General features: G+C 59.6%; 3 protein-coding genes across 3 annotated transcripts in view; 2 read left to right on the top strand and 1 right to left on the bottom strand.

Moving 5' to 3' along the window:
- GGTG_07782 (hypothetical protein) overlaps window positions 1-1,122 on the top strand; it is a gene marked incomplete at its 5' end in the record, with an annotated part of 2,312 nt that extends 1,190 nt beyond the window's left edge. The window contains one exon of the mRNA XM_009225608.1: window positions 18-1,122. Coding sequence (XP_009223872.1) covers window positions 18-635 — 618 coding nt within the window. The 3' untranslated portion in view covers window positions 636-1,122. The remainder of the gene's footprint in view (window positions 1-17) is intronic.
- Window positions 1,123-3,680: 2,558 nt separating this feature from the next.
- GGTG_07783 (hypothetical protein) lies at window positions 3,681-9,510 on the top strand. Its single transcript, XM_009225609.1, has 5 exons — window positions 3,681-5,831; window positions 5,918-6,259; window positions 6,333-6,568; window positions 6,654-6,756; window positions 6,859-9,510. Exons 1-5 carry the CDS (start codon window positions 3,932-3,934, stop codon window positions 8,715-8,717), a joined length of 4,440 nt encoding a protein of 1,479 aa, XP_009223873.1. The 5' UTR covers window positions 3,681-3,931; the 3' UTR covers window positions 8,718-9,510.
- On the bottom strand, window positions 9,484-14,337 carry GGTG_07784 (hypothetical protein). Its single transcript, XM_009225610.1, has 4 exons — window positions 13,701-14,337; window positions 13,405-13,611; window positions 13,124-13,317; window positions 9,484-13,025 (listed from the first exon to the last, which is right to left on the bottom strand). The coding sequence occupies exons 1-4, from the start codon at window positions 13,775-13,777 to the stop codon at window positions 9,793-9,795; spliced, it is 3,711 nt and encodes a 1,236-aa protein (XP_009223874.1). The 5' UTR covers window positions 13,778-14,337; the 3' UTR covers window positions 9,484-9,792.
- Between the last annotated feature and the right edge of the window lie 1,712 nt (window positions 14,338-16,049).

A 16,049-nucleotide genomic window follows, 5' to 3' on the forward strand; every position in this document is an offset into this window, starting at 1 on the left:
GCGGCGGGAGCGCGCAGCTGGGCATCGGCGAGGCCGAGGCGGGGCGCATCGCCGACGACGCGGCGCGGCAGGGCGCCATGACGCGCGCCGAAGAGGACGCGGCCAACGATGCGGCCATCGCGCAGGCGCTGTGGGAGCTGGGGCAGGAGGACGAGCAGAGGCGGCTCGGCGCCGGCTACGTGCCGCCCACGGCCGAGAACCCGACGGGCAGCGGCGGCAGGGCGGCGCTGCTGGGGGCGGGGTGGGAGGACGACCAGTGGGCCTGCGACGTCTGCACACTGCTCAACCCGGCCAACTACCTGTGCTGCGACGCGTGCGGCGTCGAGCGGAGCGGCGAGGCCGACAGGGACCTCTCTGCGATGGCGGCTAAGCGTCGCAGGGTGCAGCATGACGGCAGCGGCGGCGCGCCGGAGGTGGTGGACCTCACGCAGGACAGCTCACCCCGGGCTCCTAAACCACCTGCCGCTGCCGCTGCCGCTGCCGCGAGCCGACTAACTGCTTCGGGCCCAGGCCCGGCATCGAGCCATCCGGCCAGGCCCCGGCCGGCGACATGGAACTGCTCCCTTTGCGGCACGCGCATGGAGCACAAGTGGTGGACGTGCTCGACCTGCGGCAATATGAAGGACAGCTCCTGAAGAGGGGGTGTTCCGGGGGGGGGCGGGCAATGACATGACATGACAGGCATGACCAACACACACACTTACAACATAGCCACGGCGAAATGGGATGAAACGGCGTTTTTTTATTTTATTTTTATTTCCTAACATTTCTTTTTGGCTTTCCCCCCCCCTCTTTATACTTTTCGTCCCGTTTTATATCAGATAGCCGATTCGGAGCTGACCCAACGGCAGGCCGCCAATTGCGTCTTGCACTTCTGCCCTCCCCACACTTGCCTTGTCTGTCTGTCGATGGCTTTTTCCCGAGACCCGTCTAGCCCTTCGCGGCCTACTTGTCGCACTATCTAAATAGGGCCTGTTCCGGCACTTGCCAAATTATTTGACCATCTTGGTACCACTAACCGCGCGCTGTGGGGACGAGCGAAGAGGGTCCTTTTTATTTTCATCTTTTTTATCTCCTGATATTTCTTGTTTGTCTTTGGGGCAGTGAGAGTGAGGCGTGCTAAGCCCCCGGATGGAGCTGAGGTCGGTGCCCTTCGTAACCGCGCCTGCCTGACATGTGGATCTGCGCCGTGATAGCTGTGTGATGACGTAGTTGGCCCGTGGAGCTCTCTCTCACCCGCCGCCGCCCGCCGCTCACGTCAGTGCTGGACGGATCCTGCCCCGGTACCGGACAACAAAGAAAGATTGGCGAGGCGTCATGCACGCCCGCTTCGCTGTACAGTCACCCACTTGAACTCAACAAACAACGCAAACACGGGGACCCGAGCATTGAGAGCATAGGTATTGCTAAATCGCATGTCATCGTGTCTCCCTTCATATTCGCGACACGGAGGACCATCCGAGGAGACTCTGGGTTTGGGATAAAAAGGGCCTAGAACAGCTTGGCCTCGACGAGCAGAACGGAGGAGCTGGGTTGATGGAAAAGCTTCTCGGGCAAAAGTCGGTCGAAAAAGGCCGGCGGCGATATAGCAGCTTTCTCTAGGTGGTGGTGAGAAGGAGGTAGCGTGGGAGCTTCTAGCTCAACCGCCCGTCCCCCTTGTTCCACCGTAGATCTGCACGGTCTCCCTTCTTGGCCTAGCCTGCAACGCGATGGTCCCGAAAACCGAAGACGGCCAAGAAAGCCCAGGTACCCCTGCCTGATGGACCAATGTCAGGCGGGGTGGCGCTTTTGCTGTTGCGCGGAAGCCTCCTGTCTCTGGAAACGAGAGTGTGTGGTGTGGTGTGGTGTGGTGTGTGATGTGAGCCCTGACCCCCAACCCCCAAGACGGTCGGCGAGGGAATAGCCTGCTTGCAGAAGAGCACAGCCGTCCACCTCGCACGAACGCAAGATCCTGGAGAGGCAAACAAGCTCGCAACCTCACGCTGCCAGGCGTGCAGGCGCGCGTACACAATGTTTTCCCCCCGATTTTCTCTCGCCACCCTTACCAAGGCTTATGTGGGGGTACGGGGGCACGGGAGTTTATTGTACCTAGGTACATACTCAGTCAGCTGTGTGGTTTTCTTGTCCTTCAGGGTCCACGGTTCCCGGTCCACAGAAATGAGACCCTTGGATCGCCCTGCCCGGATCTGTGGATGTGTCCCTGGAGGGCCAAGAGGCTCGGCACGCTCTGCGTGCGTCAAGATCGACGAGGGGAAAGCAAAGATGGAGGGGGCAGGGGGGCACAGATGGTGACGGGCGCGCCAAAAAAGAAAGACGAAGGACGGAGGAGTGGAGGAGGGCTGATCTGATCCCAACAGTCGGTGCTGGGCTCCTTGAACCTCAGGTGCTCAGGTCCGATTGCGCGTCATAACCCGAAAAAGGCGGCTTGAGCTGTGGGGTCGCAGGCCGCTCAAGGTTGGTTCTGCTGAGCTTCGGTGACCAAGTCGCGTGTCCAGATTTTTTGGTGTTGTCGACGAAGGCGAAAGGGGACGGAGGAGAGGGAAGATGAGAGACGGGAAAGAAAGGGGGAGACCAAAAAGAATGTGCAAAATGGAAAAAATTAGAACTTGGAATTGAAAAGGAAATGGAAAAGGAAACGGAAATGGCTGCTCTAGCCATTTTAGAAGGCGTTACTTGTCAATGGACGGTTGGGTGCTGGCTGCTCTTGCCTTTTTCCGCGTGCGGCGAGATCTGGATGCAAAAGCCCAGATGACGACATGGGAATTTGCTGGACCGGGGTAGCAAAATCGCACAGCGGCAGGATCTTCGATGCTCCCACTGGCTCCCCAGCCCTTTCCCTTTTATTCTCCCCGAGGCGCTTGCAAAAAAAAGCTCCAACAACCTTTTCCAGCACTAGCGTCGGGACGGGTCCAATGCCATCCATGTAAAACCAGGCACCCAGGTAGGTCAAGCCGTCGTCCTTATTCGGTATTGTCCTCTGGCCTCGCGAGCGATGGGCGGCCACATCAGACTACCTTGGCTACCTAGTCCGCTGCTTCAGCAACAACCTAACCTGACGTTTCCTCTTTTTTTTCCCCTCTTCTTCTTCTTTTGCCCGGGCCTGCTTTGTAAAGCCCAAAGGTGCCCAGTCTTCTCGACCAAGGCCTCCATCCGACCTGGTGGCAGACAGCCCATCGCCCATCGAGCTCCCTGACTGACATGCGCTGGATCGAGTTACAGCTACACCCCCTTCTCTCCAGCCTCGACGGCCACCTGGTTCTCTAATACGCCAACTCTTCGCTCTCGCCACCTTTATACTTTGATTGGTCCTAACACTTAATGTTTCCTCCTCTTGCTCGATTTCGCTTGACCTTGGCACCGTTTGCCTCCATCACACGCCCGCCGCACGCCGTCTCGAATCCCACTCGCCACCCTCGTTCCCCCTGCAGTGTGACGCAAGCGTATTATTGCATGTGGCATTACGCACCAACACCGTGTGTTCCATCTTGCGCCGTCCCCCCTCCGCCCCGACTCGGATCTTGATGTCTTAGCCCTCTAGCGCAGGCGCCGAGACACCATAGACCAGCCCAGAGATCCATCTCCCTTGTCTTCGCATCGACAGGGTGTTGCCACAAAAAGGCACACCTACCGTCGAAGCCCCACCGCCTCCACGACGACGTCGATTCCGCTTCTCGGTTTGCATTTTCCCATCGCGGCCAGCAGCAGCGGCAGTAACAGCAGCAGCGGCTCCGCAACACCTGGGCCAGGCTGTCCTTTCGAGCAGCCAGGCCCTCGCGAGACCTCGCCTGCGCGGGCTGATCCGTCACCGGCCCAGAACCCCTCACAAAAAAGGAAGGGGGAGGCTGAGCAAGGGAGGCGTCACAAGAAACAAAAATCCGTCTCCCAAATCTGCCCTCCGGCACGCACGTCTCATGGGCCCCCCGACAGCGGAATGGTTTCTACAAGTGCGTCCCTTTTCCACGACGCCTCGCCCGATCCTTCGCTAGCGACAGCCGACAGGGACTTCGCCACGCTGGAACGCGAAGATGGGCGCGTGCCTCCGCTTCGGCTTAGTGTGAGCTCGACGGAGCCCCCACATTATGCCGCCACTCCCGTCACGGCCACCGGCCTTCCCCGGGACGGAGTGGTATCCAAGGGCGGGCTGCCACGCCCAAGCTCGCAGCCCCCGAGGCCCTCGCTGAAGGACTGCCCCGTCGGGTCCGGTGCCCCCTTCAACATCTCGTTGCCGTACATCACTCCTGGTCAGTTGGCTTTCACCGCCATGCATTTCCTGCCCATGCCCATCCTGGTCCTCAACAGCATGAAGACGGTAGTCTTGGCCAACGAGGCCATGGGGAGGATGTTGGGCATCGCCTCGGAACCCGATTCGGATGACTCGGACGAAGACAGCGCCATCTCGGTCCTGGACTTGCTCCGCGACCAGACTATGTCCCAAGTCGGCATCGACATGTTGCAACAGGGCCGGCTGGTCTGGTTGTCGTGGGAAGCCTTCCTGGACTCGGTCGCCAACGACATGTGTCACAGCCCAGCGCGGACACGCCCTGCCGACGGCGCCCGCAACGGGCTTTCTGCCGGTGGTGAAGATAGCCAGGAGATGCCGACGACGAGAGGCGGCGATGCCTCGCGGCCCTCCAGCACGGGCCCCGAGGCTGCCGCACAAGCTGCAAAGGCGCCGTTATGCGTCGAGGTGGTCGTTTCCAAGAGGGATTTTGGCAAGCCGAAGGAACCCCGGGCCAAGCGGTCAAAGAAACTGGACCAGGCCGCCTACAGTCACGCCAAGATGCTAATCAGCGTTTGGGAGGCCGAAGGCCACACGTACTTTACTCTGACCTTTACCAGCACCGAAACGAACTTGATATCGGTGGCGAGCGTTAAGAAGGCGGTTGTCCGGCAGAACATGCTAGACGCTGCAGATCGGAAGTCGGTATACACCGGGAGGCCTTCCTCAGTCAGTGCGTCAAGTCGCGAGTCTGGCGGAAGCTTGCAGCAGAGCCCGAACCAGTTCATCACGCTCGGTGCGACCCCCTTCCCGCCGCTCGGGCCGCCCGCCGCCATCCCCGCCTCCAGCACGCCCTCGATCCTGCATAAGCTCTTTACCATGAAAGACGCCATCCTCGACAACACACAGATGCCCGTCATCGCAATGTGGAAGGACTCGTCCGTCTCCTTTCCGAACAAGGCCGCCCGGAATCTCTTTAGGACCTACGAGGAGCCGGACCCGCTACACGAGGGAGTCGGGGTTCTCAGGTACTGGGATGTCTGGGACGAGGATTTCAAACGGAAACTGGAGCCTGAGGAGTATCCAATATCGGTCCTAGTGCGCACCGAGACTCCGTTTGCTGGAGTCCGCGTCGGAATGTACAACCAAGAAGGCAACAAGGTTGTCTACGATGTCCTCGGGGAGGCCATCCGGGACGAGGTGACCGGAGAGTTCGTCGCGGGCGTTGTCACCTGCCGCGATGTCACCAAGATGGCGCAGATGCTCGCGACACTTAAGGAACTCGAGGACGAAAAGTTCAGACTAATCTGCGATACGATGCCCCAGCTCGTTTGGACCGCCACCCCAGACGGGAGCCACGACTTCTTCAACAGCCGCTGGTACGACTACACCGGGCTGTCTAGGGAAAACTCACTGGGCGTCGCCTGGAAGAACCTGTTCCACCCGGACGACATGGTCGAACAGGAACGCCGCTGGAGGGTTTCCCTACGGACCGGAGAGCCCTACGCGATAGAGTACCGCTGCAGGAGCAAGACTGGCGAATGGCGGTGGTTTTTGGGGCGCGCCCTGCCCCTGCGAGACAAAGACACTCTGGAAATCACAAAGTGGTTCGGTAGGTGTCCCGCCTGACTATGGATATAGCTCGCACTTTATCCTCGACCTGGCAGCCGCTTACACCTCGGACTTTCCCTCATCTAGGAACCTGCACCGATGTCCATGAGAGCATGGAGGCTAAGTTGGCAGCGAAGCGCCTGAGAGAGCAACTTTTGACGGTCATCTCGCATGCGCATGTCACCATCTTCACCGTGGATACAGACCGCAGGGTCACCATGCTGGAAGGCTCGATAAGCTGGGACGCCACCGGCGAGCGATACCGCGACCATGACGACGGGTCTCGGTGGTATCTGGGCCAAAACATGTACGAGGTCTTCAACCGCCTAAACTCACATCTCGAGGACGGCGAGAGGCCGCGTTTCCTGGAGCCAGTCGAGTCCATCCTCGCTGGCAGGTCCACCGAGGACATCCAGGAGCACGGAATAGGTAGGTGTCCGACCCGAACTCAAGACACACTGGCTCTCAGCCTTGGCACTGACCGATTTGTTCTCATACTCAGATGGCCGTTGGTACCGGACGCGCTTCATCCCAGTGATAGGGAAGACAAAAACCCCATATGGCTTCATGGACCACGAAGGCGCCGTCGAGGGTGTAATAGGTGTCATATTCGACGTGACTGAGCTTCGCGCTCGCGAGATGGACCTCATCGAGCAGGCCAAAGAGAGGCGACAGCTGGTGGCCAACGAGGCTGCTGCCAAGGAGGCGAGCAGACTGAAGAGCCAGTTCCTAGCAAATGTCAGAAACCCCCTCGGTGCTAGCCCCGCCCCATCCCCCAGCTCAACATCTTCTCGAGATGTTCTAACGGTTATTCTGGGCAAAGATGTCTCACGAAATACGTACTCCCATAACCGGGGTCATCGGAATGGCCGAGTTGCTCCTAGATCTCCAATTGGATGCGGAGCAACGGCAGTACGCCGAGAATAGTAAGTCCACCCTGGAAACGCGAAGGTGCTCTGGAAGGGCTTTGGGCTCGCTCGCCATGGTGGTGTATGAGTCGGGTGCTGATGATGCTTGACCGCTGCTAGTATATCGATCCGCAAATGCCCTCCTTACCGTCATCAACGATATTTTGGACTTCTCAAAGGTTGAGTCGGGACGACTAGACATTGAGGAAGTGCAATTCTCGCTATCTGTCATTGTGGGGGATGTCAACAAGATGCTCAGCTTCGCAGCCGAGCGCAAGAGCTTAGACTTCCAGTCCGAGATTTCCCCCGAGGTGGAAAGGGACCTGGTCGTCCTGGGCGACCCAGGGCGGGTGAGGCAGATCATCACGAACCTGCTGACAAACAGCATCAAGTTCACAACACAAGGCTACGTCAGGTTCTCGGTGCAGAAGGAGAGGGAGACTCGGTCCACAATCGAGATCAAGTTCGTTGTCGAGGACACAGGCATCGGGATTGAGGAGCAGGTGCGACGGCGGCTGTTCCAGCCATTTAGTCAGGGAGACACCTCGACGGCGCGCAAGTTTGGTGGCACGGGTCTGGGCCTGACCATCTGCAAGAACCTACTCGGGTTGATGAAGGGCCGCATGTCACTTGAGTCTACGCTGGGGGCTGGAACTACGGCCACCTTCTGGATCCCTTTCAACAAGCCGCAGCACGGCGTGGAGTCGGGAGATCTTGTCGAGATCGAGGCACTGCCAGACCGGCTGCAGTCAGAGATGAGCGTCTCGCGCAACAGCTCGATGGACCCTGATCCCAACTCGACTCACGCCAACCTTGGCAGCATCGACGTGGGCTCGGAGCAGCTGGCCGCAAACAATACCAGCGGCACAGTTTCCAGAAAGAGGTCGCTCGTCCTACCGTCGTCACCCCTCGCGCAGGACTTGGACATGGACGCGCGAGCCAAGATACATGTCCTGGTGGTTGAGGACAACGCCATCAACCAGGAGATCGCCACCAAGACCATCAAGAGGCTCGGCTTCACCGTCAGCGCTGTATGGAACGGCAAGGAGGCGCTGGAGTACCTCGAAAAGGCACAGGATGGACAAGCGTTGCGCCCCGACATCATCCTGATGGACGTGCAGATGCCCGTGATAGACGGCTACAGATGCACCCATGTGCTGCGGCACCACACCCCGTACAAGGCCTACGTTAAAAATGTGCCCATTGTGGCCATGACCGCGTCGGCCATACAGGGCGACCGCGAGAAGTGCAGGAAGGCGGGCATGGACGACTACCTGGCGAAGCCTGTGCGCAGCCAGATTCTGGAAAAGATGCTGGTCCGCTGGGCCATGTCCAAGAGGAAAAGGCCATTTGGAACACCGCATTCCGGGCTATCGTCGGCATCTGAATGCTCGATGCTAGACGGCCAGTGCGGCGTCACGGACCCTGAGGAGCACAGCGTCGACAGTGCAAACGAAGCCGGGCCGAGGCCGAACAGAGACCCCACGCCGACCTCGGGAGCTGCGAGAAGGCCGTCGACGGGCAAGCGCAAGCCCACGGCCATCCTCAGGATCGATCCCAACGGCGGCGCGCACCACGGCGAACAGGGTGACGACGGCGACGGCCGGGCCGGGCGGCAGGCCGAGCTGTCTACCCCGCGGGTCCAAAAACAGCAGGACTCGGGCTACCAGGGCTACCGCCACCTCCTGGGTTCTCAGGGCGACGCGCCCATGGAGCGGCCCCGCAAGACGCTACGGCTCGTCGAGGCCAGCGAGCGGGCGCTCCACTCGCGCGACGACAAGCTGGTGGACGCGACCGGGAGCGCCGAGCTCGGGTGGCCATCGCCGTCGTACTCGCTCGAATCTCCGGCCGGCGGCATCCTGGGCGACTCGCTCACCCAGGAGAACATTGAGAAGCTGGGGATCCAGGAGGCCGCCATGCGGCAGCAGCGTGCCTCTAGCGGCGGCGGCTCCGGCTCGACGGGGCGCATGGCTGATTAGAGAAGAGAGCGCGCCTCGGGCATGAGCCATCCCTAAGAACATGATTAAATCTGCTTGTGCTGCGTTGTAGTAGCAGGACGTGTCCGGTTCTTCCAAGCCAAGATCGAAAAATCGGCGCCGTTTTAATGTGTCATTCTTTCCCACATTCTCCCTCTTCTGTCAGGTCTGTGTTCCTTTATTTCTCTCCTTCCTTCTCGGGAACGGCACGGCGTCTTTCGGGGTTTACTGCAGCATATGAAACAGCACGGGATCATGATAGAGAAAGGATTATGTACACGCATCGGAAGGTCCTTGGGTTGGGGTTTGTTTTTCCATTATTCCCTTTATTGGTTCCTGTGGGGGGGTTGCTGGTTTAGGCTTTTCCCTCCCTCCCCCTTTTTTTTTTTTCATTTTTGGCTACTCCATTCCCATCTTTTGGGCTCAAACTGGAACCGAGTTGAACAAGGGAGGGGTTGGAAAAAACAGACCGAGAGAGAGGGAGAATTAAAACAAGAGAAGAAGGCGCCGAATGTCTATATCTCAGGAAAGCTCTACTCTTTCGAGGGGAGAGGTGCCGTCGAGGTTGTGCGTAATCAATGTCGGCGGGTCTAGCACAGGCATCTGGATATCACAAGGCAACGCAAGAGGAGGGTGGCGGATGGGGATGCGAGGTGGTGGCACAGAAAGGCCTACGATGGCATAAATCGGACACTGATGTTTCTTCTTCGCTTCAATACGATATGTCTACCCCTAATAACGACATCACTTGCAAGTCGGAACACGAGGACAGGATGGTCGTACGGTTTAATGGTGGAACGCTTTTGGAAATTTTTATTCAATGCCCTACTCTCCCCGCGCCAACTTCCAAAAGGTCGTCGGGGTGTCAGGGGGCAGCTAGGGATGAAATGCGGGCAGGTCAAGGAAGGTACCATGAATGATGCCCAGGTAAAACACGACAGACGATACAGGATCAAGACAGCAACATCCAAGGACTTGGGTAAGACAGTAGACTCTTCGCGGCACAAGCAAGCCAGCCCAACAAAGAAAAGAGCAGCAAAATGGATAATCAACAAGCAGCGACGCCTCGCAGCTGGGCTCAGATGTCCCTCGACGTTCTCTCGGTCACAGGGGTCGCCGCGTCCGAGTCGGCGACGCTCGCCCTGTCAATCTCGAGGGACTCCTTCTCCTTGCCCTTCTTCTTCATGGAGAACCAGCGGTGGGAGCTGCTCATGCGGCTCTCGGGCCGGTCCTTGGCGGCGCCGCTGCTGCTGCTGCTGCTGCCTTCCTTGTCCCTGCTGCTGCCGGCAAACTTTGACGGCCCCAGCGACGGGCTACTCGTGACGCTGTCGGCGCCGCGCCCGAGCATTGCGGCGGCCGAGGGGGACGAGTCACCGCCGCCGCCGCCGCCGCCGCCACCAAAGGCGTGGCCTCCGAAGTTGTCGGGACTCAGACCCGACGTGGCCGACAGGCCGGCATCATCGAGGTCGCCGATGCTCGAGCGGCCATGCGTGTCCGAGTTTGCCGACACGCTACCGGGGCCCTTCTTGCTCAGGCGCGAGGTGAAGCTGAACTTGCTCGAGCTGCTCTTCCGGAACAGCTTCTTAACCACGTTGTCCGGGTGGACGCTCTCCTTGGAACTGCCGGGCGTCGCCGAGCCGAGGCTCCCGTCGGGCAGCGTGTTGGAGAGGCTCGTGTCCAGCGTCAGGGACTCGCGCGATTCGGACACGGATGTCTCCGTGTGCACCGACATGCCATCGCGTGAGACGCGCGAGTCCGACGGCGACGTCTCCCCGACCAGAGACATGGAGCTTTCGTTGGTCTTGCCTTTATCCTTGTCCTTGCCCTTGCCGTCCTTGGACTTATCCTTGGATGACTTGAACAACAGGGTCGTCATGAAGGTGGGCGCCGCGGGGTTGAGCGTCTTGAGCGATGTCTTGGTGCCAGGTGGCCTGCTCCCGATCACACCAACCTGGCTGGGCAGCGCACCGTGCTTCATCAGCGCCTCCTCGTCCAGGATCTCGTCGTCAGCCGAGGCCAGTGTGGTCTTCAGCACCGACGGTGACCCATGGATCGAAGGGCGGCGCGAGGGGTTGCGAGACCAGCCGTGCTCGGGCGGCGACCACGGCCACGTCTTGCCAACTATGACATGCATATCGGCCGGATGAGGGCCCCAGATGCCCGAGGTCCCCTCGGTGGAGGGCCGCGGTAGGTCCGACGAGGCGGTAGAAGCCGGGCGCGGGCTGCTCGGATCCCTCTCGTGGAAAACACCACTCGTGACTCGTGAGCCGCCAAAGGGGAAGATGCTGCGCGCTGAGAATCGGCCCGTGTTGGAGGTGGAGGTGGGCGGGATGCGCGCATCCTGCAAAAGCTCTGGACCCGCCGAGTTGCGGTTGAACATGCCGTTCCACGACGAGAGGCTAAGCTTTCTCTTATTAACCAGGCTCTCGGGCTCGTCCGACTGGCGCGGGAATGATTGACTCTGGCCAGGCTTGAGGCTCCCGAGCGCCGGTCCTTCCATCTCGGACGGCTTCGAGCCCCTAGATCGCTGGAACTTCAGCAGGCTGGCCAGGGATGAGCCTTTGCCCTCGGGTTGGGCCGCCGGGAGGGGCGGCGACGACAGCGGCGCCCCGAGGTCCCTCGCGCTCCTTAGCGGCCTCCTATCACCAGGCTCCCCGTGCTGGGGAAAGGGCAGGTTGTGGGTCGAGCCGCGGGGGCTGGACAGCATGCTCATCGACTTGTTGGAGTTGGAGCCCGGCGACTGGGGATCGTTGACGGGCGAGCCGAGACGCCGAGGGGGCACGAACGGACTTTGGTCGGGGCTCGGGTCGTCGTCATCCATGTCCATGAAGATGTGCGACGGCAGGAGCGCCTTGGCCGTGGGGCTGAGCGGCGCGTCTCCCGCCAGGGCCCTGATAGCGTCCTCGCGAGACATGCCCAACTCGGCAGGAGCGTCGGCGGGCAGGGTCATGAAGGGGATGTGGGCAAAGCCGGGCGGGCCCGACAGCCGGCTGGCAGAGAAGCCTGGCACAGGAGCCCCCGTGACTTCCGACACCGGGTAGACGGCGTTCATGGCCGGCGACGGACCGACGGCGACGCCCGACATGGAGTTGCCGTTCCTGCTCCTCCGCTTCATCTGGCTGCTCAGGCCGTCGCCAAACTCGACCGCCGACGGGTTGGACTGGGCAAAGAACTCGCGCTGCTGCAACTGCTGCATCTGCTGCAGCTGCGTCGAGATGCCCAGCGTCGACTCGTCGAGCTGGCGAGTCCGCTTGTTCTCGTAGTCGAGCGTGGCATGCAGCTCCCTTTCCCGCCTGTTCCACTCTCTACGCGCTTCGGCGTCCTGCTCGCGCCACTCCGCATCGTCCTCGCCGCCAGGAAGCTTCTTCCTAGCGTCTTCCAGCTCCTTGACCTGCGCGCGCCTCTCCTTGAGCTCCGCCTCCATGTTGCTGCATTCCGTCGACAGGATCATGACCTCGCCCCTGAAGCAGTCCTCCTGCCCGTTCTTTTCCTCCTCCATCTTCTCCTTTTCCTTGGCGAAGCTCTCCTGGTCCTTGCGCATCTCCTCGATGCCCTTCTCGAAGTGCGCCACGCGTTCTCCGAGTTTGGTGCGCTCCGTCTGCTTTTCCTTGAGCAGCTTCTCCTTCTGAGACTTGCGCTGCAGCGCGTTGCGCATGAGGCGCTCCGTAGTCCCCTGCTCCCGCCTCAGCCTCTCCGTGTGTTCCTCCTTTTTCTTCTGCTCCTTCTTCTTCTCCTGCTTTTCCGCCTCCATCTCGCTCAGCGTCTGCCTGTGGTCCTCCTCTTCCTTTGCCATCATCTCGGTCAGATCCTCTGTCTCTCGTAACAGCGCCTTGTACTTTTCGCCAAGGACATCCATCTGCGCGTCCGTGGGTTCGGCCACCTCGGCCTCTGGAGGCGGGGGTGGGGGCGGCTGGTCCATGGCAGCGACGGAGGGCGAGTGACGCCTGCCCACCGTATTCCTCCGCATCCCGGGTACAGAGGAAGGGTTGGCCTCGCGGGTCACGACCTGGGGCGGGGCTTCCGACACGGCGGCCGTCTCTACAGCCGGCACGGGGCTACGCGGGGCGCCATTCTCGTCCACAACCTCCGTCTGTGAGGACAGGCCCTGCTCGTCTGGGGTAAAATTAGAGGGCAGCCGAGCGTTCCCGAGCTGGGGGCGTCCGTCTCTGGCGAATGTGCGAAGGCGTATGACACGGCTGCCGGCCTGGAAGTTGTTGGCGCCAACGGCAATGACACGCACGTTGTAAAAATGGTCCGGCTTGAGGCCCGATACGATGATGAAGTTGTCCTGGTTGCTCGCAATCTCGCCCACTACATTCCCGAAAGCACCAGCGTCATGGTTAGGAGCCTGCCCTCGGGCCTCGTCTCGGAGAGAAACTAGCAAAGGTTCGCAAGTCGTTCCCACTCACCATTAACTCCATTGACCTGGATAAGGAACTTCTGCACGGGGCGATTTGGCTGGGCTCTGGTCCACGTCAGCGTGGCCTTGTCCGCGGCGATCCCCGTGAGGGAAACATCGGGGCTGTCGGGGACCTCGAGGCCCAGTATTCCAATGAGCTCGGGCACGGGTTTCCAGAGGGTCTGGGATGCCCGGCGGAGGAGCCTGAGGAGCGCAACCAAGAATCCCACGGGTTAGCCAGAAACAACTCCTCCCAGATACAGGTGCGGAAGAGGGCCGAGTATGACGCACCAGACAACGGCGGCGCCGGTGAAAAGCATCCTCGCATTGGACGCGACGAAACCGGCCAGGAAACTATCGAGCTGGAGGAGAAGAAGGGTGCTGGCGCAGTACTGGAACACGTTTACGGGGATGGCGCGGGCCAGTTCCGGGTTGACGGCCCCGAAGAAGAAGAAGCAGCCGACGAGAACGATGGAATTGAGCTGGGCGGTCTTGGGTCTGTGGGAAGGTTGCCAGGGATTTTGCGGTCAGCAATCGCGCCCGAGGTGAGGAGGGGAGGGCAGCACTTGGGAGGAGCAGAGACATACTCGGTATACCACCATGCGAGGATGACGCACAAGAGAAGCAGAGACGGGCCAGCGGTCGTCCAGGAAAGCCATAACATATTTCGGTTCTATCTCATCGAAACGGCCGACGCGGTGGTGCGGAGGGGGCGAAGCTGGACGATGGTTGGGGAGGAGCGGGGCCGAACAATTGTCGTTGTTGTTTTTGCGGTGGGTTGGACCAGGCGACAGGTCGGGTCGGCTGCTCTGCGTCAAGTTGGATGGCGCTGGTGGTTGGTTGGCTGGATGGGGAGGAGGAGGGTGGTGGTGGTGGTGGTCCGCAGCAGCCACAGAGGGACAACAGACAGCTGTTCGGGCCGGCACTGAATCACTGGAGAGGGGAGGAGCGGACCATGGGGCAAACGCGGCTAGCGGCTGTGGCTGACAATACCGAACAATTGGTTGTGCCTGTGTTTGCTGTTGGCACGAAAAGAAGAGAATAAGGATGGGGAAAGGGAGGGTACGTACTCCTGCACAGTCCAGACAAACCAAGAAAAGAAAAAAAGGGAAGGACTCGAAGCCAGGCAGGGCGGCAGGGCGATCGACAAGAAAGCAAAAACCAAGAGAGAGAAAAAATTGAAGGGAAAAATGTAGGTCCACACGCAATAAGAAACAAAATAAAACAAATCAGAGATTGCAGCCGCAACAATGGCCTGAATGAACGACCAGGCAGCGCGTCAAGGGTGGCCCCCAGCCCCAGCCCCAGCCGCCTGCCCGCTGTTCCCCACCGAAGCACGAATCATGCTTGCCGAGCAGGGCAGGCAATCGAGGCTAGCACGCCAGGCACTTCTGCCAGACCCCACACCTTCTTTCGTCCACATGCTGCACACAAAAGACCCGACCGCAAAGCCCTGTTCGGACTTGTGGACTGAGGGGAGGGGCACGCTAGCCCAGCCTAAGTAACCCCCCACGCCCATCAGGCAGTTTTATAGATCCAAGGGATTAGAATTATTTAATACTTCAGATTATTTTATTTTATTTCTCTGTTCCTTTCTCTATTCCTCTTTCTGCTCCTATTCCTGTTCCTGGTTTTATAGTATGTATAGCCTTACCGTTATTTGAATAAGATTGCCACGAGGAGCTTTACCTCTCTCCCTTCTTTATCAATGTCATCGTCATACACCGACATCGTATCGTCCTAGTAGAAGGTATTGTCCCTGCCATAGTATCCTCGGTGCCAATCACGCTCGGGATCCGGCTCGTTGCCCTAAAGCCTTCCGTCCGCACTGTCGGGCTTGGGCTTGTCATCATCATCCGCTGGCACCGGTTCAGCGTGGCTTCATGCCCGTCCCATGAGGCTTGGCCTCCACCTTTGACACCCCTGTTTAAGATGAGGAACGCACGCTGACGGCGCCGAAGGGTGAGACGCCTGCGTTTTCGACGAGGAATACCTGGACGGACCCAGGAAGACAGCCAACAGGGAGCTTACGCGGAGGTTCACTCACCAGTATCATCGACGGCTGCAGGGTCTAGGGAGATCTCGGGATAGTGCGCATGGCAGGGGACGAGGCTGATGCGCATCGAGCTCGCAGACGGATGGCAGGAAGCAAAGATAGGCTTAGTCAGATAGATGCCCTTTTAGTTACCGCGGGCGTTAAATACGACGACAGCCCGAGCCGCCGGCGTCATTTGATCGCCCCACTCGCTACAGAGCACGGACAGCCTTCCATATGCTTCGGCAGTGAGGCCAGTCGCATGCCCTCCCCAACTGCCACGGAGAGCAGGCAGCAGGACTTGCCGCCGGCTTGGGAATCAGATCAAAGGCCGAACTCGGTCAGTCCCTACTTGTGGGCGCCATCCCAGCCGATGACGAGCCCGAGTCTCCCACTCCCCGCCAACCCTGCGAGTGCTACCGGAGATGTCATTGTGCGGACACCTTCGATGAGATCCGATACTCGACTCTCTACCCCATTTTCCCTTCATTTTTGGTAGATCCGGGATTCCACAGAGGATCCCCGACAGACACAACAACAATCAAGAAAACAGGCTTACGGCCCCTCAGGCGATCCTATTAGATGTGTTTTCGTCAGATCAGTTTTATGGCGGTTACAATCTTGTTCCATTCCAGTGAATGAAAAGTCCGTTCGAAGAACTGCACTACCGCTATAAAGGCTGGCGGTTTAACGGTACGCTGTTGGAAATAAAAGCGCCGAGCTCGAGCTGTTCTGGAAAACTACCATCCTTTTGTGGTAGGCATATCTCCCCTTCAGCAGCTGCGGTCGTCGGTGGCTTTACAACGCAGGGAAACGGCATGCAAATTCAGTAGTCGTGTTTTATCTGTTTCTGTTTCACATCCAACCCAGACCAACAAGGAAACCCAGAAATCCCCCCCCC

This window comes from Gaeumannomyces tritici (assembly GCF_000145635.1).
Source record: "Gaeumannomyces tritici R3-111a-1 unplaced genomic scaffold supercont2.4, whole genome shotgun sequence".
Classification (NCBI taxonomy): domain Eukaryota; kingdom Fungi; phylum Ascomycota; class Sordariomycetes; order Magnaporthales; family Magnaporthaceae; genus Gaeumannomyces; species Gaeumannomyces tritici.